Here is a 9751-nt window from a genome sequence, read left to right as displayed (position 1 = left end):
TATCCATTTCTACGCGAGTATATTTTGCTTTTTGATATTTTTTGTTTAGTTTTTTTATATCTCAAAATGAGCTCCAAGCCGCAGAAGAATGTCCCCATCGAAATCACCGATGAGGATGTCATGACGTTCATGCGGAAGCAGGTGGAGCCCGTGTCGTACAAGGGCGTCATCGAGCACTTTTGTAAGTCGGACTCGGAATTGGAGTCGGTGAAGTCGCAGGTCAATAAGATTTTGGTCACGTCCATCAACGCTGGGCTGTTAGTACACTGCAACAGTTTCTTCTTCCATCGCACTCATGGGGAATATATGCAGGAGGTCATCGATCTAACTCGGGTATCATCAAGTGTTAGCATCATTTCGTTTTCCAGCTGCGAGAGTGTGACCAAACCAGCATCTATAATATTCCCGGATGAGGACCTTGCAAAACGAAGGAAAATTGATCAACAAAATCAGAAATTTGACTTCTTGCTAGAGCCAGCTCCAGCGCCAGCTCCAGCTCCAGCTCCAGCGCCAGCTCCAGCGCCCAAACGTCGCCCAAAGAAGAAGTCTGCTGCCAAGCGATAGCCCAACATCAACAATATAGACATATTGCCCAACTAGCTACAGTGGTACATGAGTCACCTGTAACTGATCCTAATACTGGGCATATGATAAGCCAAATTTATACGTTTATACCAAATTTTTACGTTTATACCAAATTCTTACGTTTATACCAAATTCATATTGTGCTGCACTAATAAATTGTCTATTCGGAAAATAAGACTTATCTGTTCTCTATACCATGTAAAGACGATTCGACAGCACTAATGAAATGACAATAGCTAATTCAGTCCGGGAAGCGGGGGACATTTAAAACCCTCTTTCAATGGAGACAATATATATCCGCCCATATGAGCGCATATGGTATACAATATGTGGTATCCATACGTAGTGCGAGACATTCGATTTCTTCAAAAAATCGATTAGCCATGGTATATCTTAGTCAAGTAGTCTCGACTAGAGCTGCCCCCGTTGCACAAGGCTACTACGACAAAGGCTACTACGTCCAAGCAACTGCCTCAAATCGACAAAAATGAAATCCAACGCAAAAACTATATATCAAAGTATGCCATGCCGTAATAGTCGAGCTCCGGGCTATGTACCTGGGGAGCTAGCTCAGAACATTCATTACATTTCTTTAGGTCCGAGAGTAAAGGTTTCGGAAAAAAATTACAGCTTTTTGAATTTTTTGTTTTTCATTGAAATATATATATATATATATATACAGAAAACAAAAATTTATATATATATACAGAAAAACGAATATTCTTTTCAAAATGGGCTCCATACGTTCGAAGTTTAGAGCTGTAAAGAAGCCCGATCGTGGATATCAATTATTCTTGGAGAAATTCAAGAACGTCCATTCCTATATAGACGAACGTGATGTTGGGCAATATGCTACTATGACTTGGGAAGCTATGTCTCCTTGGCAGAAGACCCAATTCCTGGTGAGTATTGAGTGAACAAAATGGGTGACCAAATGTTTCCTAATCCTGATGATGGCAACGACGACCGTTTGCCAGAATTTTCAGAACCCGGCTCTTACACCCAAAAAGAGAGTAAAGCGCCGCAAGTCAGTTGGTAAGAAAACGATTAGGACAAAGCCGAAGCCAAAACCAAAGCCGACTAAAACTAGCACCAAGTCGTTGAAGCCCACCAACAAACCGCGCAAGGCAATCAATTCCAAACCAAGGGGAAGAAGGGTACCTATTCATATACTAGGCAATAGTTTGCGAATCCCAAGGTTGAAGGCACGCAGCACCCGAAAGACCAACCGCAGGGCAGCCCGGCCTACTACAGCAAGAAAATAATCTGGCTAACGATCTCGTATGTCAACATTTGTCGCTTGGTTTGCCACTAACTAATCCCGTTCCCTATGCGCAGGTTTCCAGGAGACAACAAAAACCTACAAAATAAAAAAAAAAAATGTTTAGACAGTTAGTTTAGTTTAGTTAGTTTGATAGAGTAGTTTGGATAGTTTAGTAGCTAGTCAGGGTCTATAGTCATCTGTCTTCCTGTAAATCGGAAATCTAAATTCTGGTACTTTACTTTTTTTTTCGTATTGTGTATGGGACTCAATCATAGATATATATTTCTTCTTCGTAAATGCAACATAATGTGACGTACACTGACTTAACCTGAACTAACCGGGCATGACTATTACATATGTAGTACATACAAATATATCTTATATAATAAAAATAACAATAACAATAAAAATGACGTATCCAAAACAAGAAGTGTTTTAATTGCAATGCAGCCACGGCTCGAAGAATCCGGGCATGACCAGCTCATAGAAGGTAACCCGCCGTGCCTGAGCCACGGCCAGCAAATAGAGCGCGCCCGGTGAACGGCTTAGAGGCAGACGCAGCGCCAGCAGCTGCTGAATGCCCGGCTGCTCCGTCTGCTCATCCGCTTCGGCGTGGAACTGCGTGAAGGGCACGAAGCCTTGAATGCCGCGATAAATGAAGACTCGGACGAGGCAACAGCCCTCGACAAAGGCCAGCAGCGTCTCGTCGCGCACCCGCAGAGCTGTTAGCTGCCGCGCCATCAAATCGGCCGCCAATGACTGGAATATGGTGCCATTGGCGAAGTGCAGCTGGACGTGGGCGCCCGGCGCTGTGGATGGGGCTATAGGTGGCGCATCTGCGGCGGCTGTGGTGAGCCGGGCATACAGCAGCCGGGCGTGCTGCGCCGGACCCACGTGCAAGCGTATCGTTTCCACTGGTCGCCACTGCTGATGCGGATGTGGCTGCATAGCCATCATGTTGCTCGTCTCAGCTGTGTCCAGGTCCAACTGCTGGGCTTCCTGTATCTGGTGTTGCAGCTCACGCAGGCGTCCAATCACCGCATGCAGTCGCCTCGTATCCTCGTCTCCGTCGTCCGTCTGCTCATGGCTGCCAACGTTGGCCAGCAGCAGCACATCTCGTATAGCGCTCGACAGGTGGAGGCCCAGCGAATGCTGCTCCTGAACCAGCTGGCTATCGTTGCTGGCCAGTCGAGAACGTAGCGCATTCAGCTCCTCCACCGCGGACCAAATCAGTTGCGCAGTGCGAGCGGCTAAGACGCGACCCGGAGTATTTGGCAACGGCAGCGAGTCGGTGGGCAGGGCAGCAAATGCTTCGCTGCCAGACCTGGAAGCGAGCCGCAGTTGTCGCATCAAGCCTAAGAAGTCCTCCACGAGATGCTCGTCGTCGTAGAGATCGCTCTCGGGTATGCTCAGCTGTGTGATATTCACCTCGGTTTGCAGGCGAAAGCTAAGATGCTGCAGCAGGCGCTGTCGCAGCGTCTCGTACTGCTCCTGGCTGAGCGCATGAATCGCGTCCAGATGTGGCCGCAAATGTGACTCAGTTGTGGGCCGGTTCAGATATTTAATGGCGTCCTGATAGCTGGGTCCACGCCGTCGCTGCTGTGCCTCATGCTTCTGCAGCAGTTGCTGCAGCTTGCTAGCTGGCACACCCATCGGCTCGATCTCGATCTCGGCGCTGGTGCGCCAGCTTTGCAGGTTTGCCAGGCTGCTGCAGTTCCAGCTGCGCTCCAGCTGCTCCTCGCTCGTCTCGTAGCTGGTCATGAAACTGAACTGGTCATTGCCATTGGCACTGCTGGCGTTGCGCAGCTGCAGCACCGTCACATCATCGATGGGTCCACTCTCGAAGTTGCCAGACTTTATATACTGCTTGCCGTTCCAGCGATAGATGCGCGTCCAGCAGCCGACCTCGTTGAGCAGCAGATAGCTGGCACCCTGTGGCGCCGACTGCAGCGCAAAGACACGTCGTATATCCGCTTCACCTGCGGCCTGCTGCAGCGCAAAGCTGCGACGCAGCTGCGTCACGTGATAGGGCAACCGGAGCAGACCGAGCAGCCTAGACAGACGCCTGCACAGCTGCTGATAGCGCTCCGCCCACTCGCTCTGGCGCCGATAAATTTCATGGGCTGTCTGCTCAGCGACCTGGGGCTGCTTGACGCGCAGCCAACGTACGCTCCAGTTGCCGCTAATGACCTGAGTGGCTCGACCCTGCGCCCACAGGCTCCTCTCGTGCCAGGCGCTGAAGTTGAAGCCATTGATCTGCAAGTCCGTGCGCAGCTCCGGCGCATGGAGCTGGGCAAAGTTGAGCGGCGTTTGAAGGCACAGCTGCTCCTCGTGCAGCGTGGCCACGTTACTCAAATTGAAATTGGGATCTCCGTTGATGGGCGCGCTGGCTAACAATGAACCGGTCACATCTATGGACGCTATGACCAACGGTGTGGTCACGCGCTGTGGCTGCGGTGCGCTGATCTGAAACAGAAGGCAAAGAGCTACAGCTAAATGTCCAAAATCTGTCAACTAGCTTACCAGCAGAGTATTGGCGTATTCCATGGACAAATTGCGCCCATTCACACGCCCCTCGAGCTTCACGTGTCCGTCAGCCAGATGCAGCTCCTTGGCGACCAATGGCAAGCTGAGATTTTGCTGCGTATGCAGCGTAACTATCCTGTCCAGCTTGATTTCATTTAGTTGGGCAACCTGCAGCGCATTGTTGTCCAATGCGCCCGGAGCAAATTTGACAGGAGCTGCAAATTAAGTAAAATTCAATAAATTCGACATTTTTATCATTTTTGGAAATATGTAATTTACTGTCCGGTTGCCAGTTGCGATCCACGCGCAGCGTATCATGAATCCACTCGGTGATATTGCAGCCATTGAGGAGTTCACCCTGCAGCACCAATTGGCCCAGCTGCAGCTCGTTCATCTCTACGGGAGCTTCGAAGTGCACCGGCGACTGCAGCGTGACCTCCTTGCCATCAATGAACACAATCTGCTGCAGTAGCTGCTCCAGCTTTAGGCCATTCAGCTCAACAATGTGAGCGCCGCCTTGGATATGTACGCGACCCGTGAATACTTTGTGGCCCTCGATCGACAATTGCGGCTGTCGCTTATATACTAAATCAGCAAAGAATTCCTGCAACGGCTCTAAGCTCCGATTGCCGAAACGACCCAGAACCGTAAGCTCCTGTAGCTGTCCTTGCGCAGGTAAGCGAATGAGTCCGCGATGTACAAAGGCGCCCAGCTGTGTATCCCAGTGCAACAGCTTTTCCAGCTTGTCAACGGGCTGCCCGTTCAGATCTCCCTGGAGCTGTAGGTGCTCGGCATAAAGGTTACCGTCCAGGTGCAGCTGGCCATCAAACTCTAATGGCAGCAGCTTATTGGCCAGCCGGTCGAAGGGCACGCCATTGAGTGCCTGCAGCTGGAGCGTGTCCTGAATAATCACCGGACCCGCAAAGCTCTTGGTGCCCACAATGAGCAGCTCCTGCTCCGGATCGGAGCGAAAGACTATATCGTTGAGCAGCTCGGGCAGCAGGCGTTCGTTGTAGCTACCCTGGAGGAAGACATCGCTGTCAAATATTGGTGCCTGCTGGAAGCGCCAGCGTGTGCCCAGCTTATTGGGTCGATCCAGCCAGACAACGTCGCGCTGCAGCTGCGCCATGTTCCGGCCGTTCAGTGCGTCATCGACGAGCACAGCTCCACTAACCGCAATGTGCTCAACCTGCAGCTGGCCATGAAGAATGAGCAGCGGCAGCTCATCCAGCTGACGCAGGAAGCCCAACAGTAGCTCAGCATTGATTCCCTGCAGCTGCGTTGCCTGCACGCCCATGGGCAGAATCAGCTCCTGCACCTGGACAATGTCCACGCGCGGCTCCTTGGACAGCAGCTCGCTCAGATTGTGTCCGTTTAGGCGACCAGCACCCACTACGCTGTCCGCCACATCCAGCTGCTCTGCCTGGAGGCGCTCGAAGCGCGCCTGGCTGAGGTACAGTGGCTCGTGTAATCTTTGATAGCCGCTGGAGAGCGGCACATGGTTCAATGCGTGGGTCACGTGCAGCTCTGTCAATTGTGGCGGCTCGCTGGTGAACTGAAGTCGTGTTGTTGGCGCCACAAGTGGCGCATCCACTCGCAACGCCTGCGCCATCAGCTGCTCCAGGTGAACGCCATCGTAGCTGCCACTGAGCTGTAGCTGATGGAAGTACACATAGCCGTCCAGAGTGCTCAGATTATGCAGCGTTTGTTCCGTGTGCTTGGTCACAAACTGCTCAATGGGTATGCCGTTCAGTGTGCCGTCCAAGACATGCGCATCTACTGGCAGCGCCAGTTGCTGTACGTGCTTAGATCCTGTTATAAGCAGCTCATCATTGGGATCAGCAGGACGCTGCACCAGGTCACCCAGCAGCGCATCAAAGCTGCTGTTGTCCAGCAAGCCGCGTAGATGCACGGGTCCATTGACAATCAGTTCCACAAAGTGACAGGCGGCGGAAATGCGATGCGAATCGGTCAACATGGAGTTCAAAGGGGCCTCCTCAAACTGGCGTCCCTGGGCGCTGCCATTGAGCTGCCAAATGGAAAAGAAATTATATATAATCGATTGTACAGTTACATAGTGCGTTAGCTTGTAAACACCTCAAGCTGCTCCGAGACTTCCAGCTGTGTGAAGGTAACCAAACCTGGCCAATCCTGTGCATCGCTTAGAGTAATTGCATCGGCGGGATCGCGGCCATTGATAGAGCCATCAGTGTCCACCATATTCGCAGCTAAAATAAGGCAAGACAAACATAAATCAGCAAAGGATGTCCGCTGATGGCTAGTTGCATAACCCACACAAAGTTTGAGTAAACTGCTTCGGCGAGTGGACGATTGTAGTGGTGCTGCCCTGCGACCAGAGATAGTCGTCCGGAAAGCTCAGGCCATTGAGTGCGCTCAAATGCAGCGAATCCTCAAAGACAACAGCCTGAAACGTAAGGATGATGGATAATGATCATGGCATGTCCAAGCTGAGATCCACTTACGCCTGCCACCCGCAGCTGCGAGAGCCGCAGCGGTTCGTGACGCCAGACCAACTGCTGAATAAATTCTGCCCACTCCAGGCCATTGATGAATTGGAAACTTAGATCGGCGTCCAGTTGCAGGCGCTGTTGAGTGCTTGAGGGTAAGGATTCGGCTTGCTCAATGGCCTGTGGGCGCATCAGATCCAGGAGCTGCGTATTGATCGAACCGTTGAACTCGAGTGTGGCATTCTGTACGTAGAATGGCACATGGTTCAGCCTATCGATATACAGCTCCTGAGCTTCAACAATGTCGAATTCCAGTTTCTCATAGTCGTAGCGAAAGAGTTGTGGCTGACGCTTCATGCGTCCGCCATTTGTGCCCATGATTTGGTGGTGCAACAAGCGCATCTCTTGCAGCAACTCATACAGGTCTACGGCAGAGTCTTGCACTGTCCACGGTATTCCATTCACGTGCAGCGCATCCAACGTGGCGCCCTCATTGATAAGCAGCGGCGTGTTTATCTCCTCGTAGTGGATTAGCTCTGGCTCTGCATGATGCTCCATTTGCAGCAGTTGCTCGGCCAGCTGGATTAGCTTGTCCTGCTCATCCACCCACTGCTTCATGAAATTGTGAATCTCCTGCAGGTCGTGCAGCTCCGAATTACGCGGCAGCAGCTCCGTGTGCAGTCGGAACAGACCCGAAGGCGCCGCCTGTCGTGGCACCAGTAACAACGGCGGCTGTATGTGACGCAACAGCACCGAACCCGTCAGGCCCGCATCCCGCATCTCGTCCAGCATGCAGCCGGCGCCATAGCGCGTATGCGTGCCCAATTGGCAGGGCGCCGGCAGGCTGGCCTCAAAGGCCTCGCCGTTCCAGACGAGCACCTCCAGCTGGATCAGCGTGTGCGTGTCGAAGAACACACGATGCTGCACGAGCAGCAACAGATCATCCCGATAGGTGCGCACGGGCACTGGCAGAAATAGCTCGACCAGGCCAAAGTTCTGGCCAAGCAATGTCCGCGGCACCAGCTGGCCCTGCACATATGCCAGTATCTGTGGTCGTAGGCCGCCCAAGGCCACGTAGCTGTGTCCGCCCATTTGGAAGGCGGCGATGTCCGCGATCTTCGGTGCATCCACACGTTGTCGCAGCTGCAGCTGTAAGCCCGCATCTGGAGATAGCTCGCGCATATTGTGGGCATAGATGAGAGCCTCATTGGCCTGCCCCACAGCGAGCAGCAAGTCCCGGCCTGTATCCTGTACGGCAAGTGCACTTATCGTTTGTTCCAGCTGCATTCGCTGCACAATCCAGAACTCCATGCCATCCACATCGTAGGCATAAATGCTGAGTGTGCGATTTTGTATCAGGGCCAAGTACTCACGGTTCTCCACAACGAAGGGCAGCAGCTTGTCAATGCTACTGCCGAGTGGCCAGTGCCAAAATTGGGCGAGACCCATTCCCGCCTCCAGACGATACCAGAGCAATTGTTGCTGGGTGGCCAGCAGCACCAAGGTCTCCTGCAACTGTGCCTGCAAATTCCAACGCTCATAGCTGAGCATCGCATCAATGCCCGCCGGCACCGACAATGGCTGCAGTGCCTCATAGCCGCGGAACTGCGAGCCCTCGGAGAGAGCTAGCTGCTGGAATAGTAACACATCTTGGCTGCGTCGACCCAGGAGAAAGAGGCTGCCATTTTGCTGCAGCTGCAGCCAATGCGACACGTCTGATCCGAGCGTAAACTGTAGATCCTCCTCAATGCGGCTGAGCACTAGCATTTCGCGCGTACGGCGTTTGGACAGTTCCAGTTGGTGTAGCTTTGCCAAATCAATGTCCAACGGTGTGGCATCCACCACATTGGCCACATTGGCAGCCGACTCCTGACTGCTGCCCAGCATCTCATTGCGGGCGCTGGTCACAATCGGCTCGCTCCCTGGGGCAGTTGATTTGGCTTTGATCGCTGCCTCCAGCTGGAGTACGTCCTCTGTGTGCCCTTGCTTGACGACCGCTTCAGTGATCTCTGTCCGCAGCGCCTTCGTTTCCTTCAATGTGGATTCGTTCACTATAACCTTGCTGATCGGCTTGTCATTAGTGCTCCCTTGCTTTGTCCACTCTGGCTGCACAATGACGCCGGCCTATACGTAATACACAAATGTCTAAACGAAGCCTAAGTACTGGATTTTCTACATACCGGTACCCCTTCGCCCGCTTCGAAGGCGGCATTCAATTCACTGCGTAGTTTATCCACCTGCTCACGCTGCCCGGGTGTGAGCACGGATTTTGAGGTATCCTTGGATTTTTGGCCGTTGCTGTTGCATACTGCACACAGCACCAGACATATCATCCACTTCATCTTGTTTGCTTTTATGACGTTTTTACAATTTACACCATTCACTAAATTAACATTTAACACGTGAGCCGCACACTTCAACCATATTTACAAAATTAACCGTTGCTTTCCTAAGCTGCCACTCAACGCACTTCGCAATACTCTGGCAGCGCCAAAACTAAGCTGTAAATTGGCAATTAAGCGTTCAATAGCTTCATATTTTAATATTAATAGAGTTAAGTTATTTTATTGTTTTATTGGCAATCTATCTTAGCCTAAACAATGAGCAAATTGACTTAGAGTAGCTATAATTATCCGAATGATTTGAGCTCCAACGAACTCTAACAGACCAAAATGATCGTATATGCTCAGCACAAAAGGCTGCTTCTATTTTTCGCACTTAGCGAAGATGCAAACCGTCTTTGGCAGCACGTTTAAACCCAGTGTAATCTCACATTTTTGCAAACGGATTCATTTTGTGTTATGATCATTTTATGTATGATATTATATCATTGATATACATATTGCAGCATTATAAATCAGTTAACTTCAAACAGTATTCGATATTTAATTATGTATCTTCGAAATCG

General features: G+C 51.3%; 1 protein-coding gene across 1 annotated transcript; it reads right to left on the bottom strand.

Moving 5' to 3' along the window:
* Positions 1-2083: 2083 nt before the first annotated feature.
* On the bottom strand, positions 2084-9324 carry fs(1)N (female sterile (1) Nasrat). The gene is made up of 7 exons (XM_018108018.3): positions 9024-9324; positions 6859-8967; positions 6671-6800; positions 6473-6603; positions 4655-6404; positions 4373-4590; positions 2084-4315 (listed from the first exon to the last, which is right to left on the bottom strand). Exons 1-7 carry the CDS (start codon positions 9183-9185, stop codon positions 2285-2287), a joined length of 6531 nt encoding a protein of 2176 aa, XP_017963507.1. The 5' UTR covers positions 9186-9324; the 3' UTR covers positions 2084-2284.
* Positions 9325-9751: the final 427 nt, after the last annotated feature.

This window comes from Drosophila navojoa, chromosome X (assembly GCF_054131105.1).
Source record: "Drosophila navojoa isolate 15081-1374.11 chromosome X, UAZ_NAV_1.0, whole genome shotgun sequence".
Lineage (NCBI taxonomy): Eukaryota > Metazoa > Arthropoda > Insecta > Diptera > Drosophilidae > Drosophila > Drosophila navojoa.
This window is presented reverse-complemented; position numbering and strand designations above follow the sequence as displayed.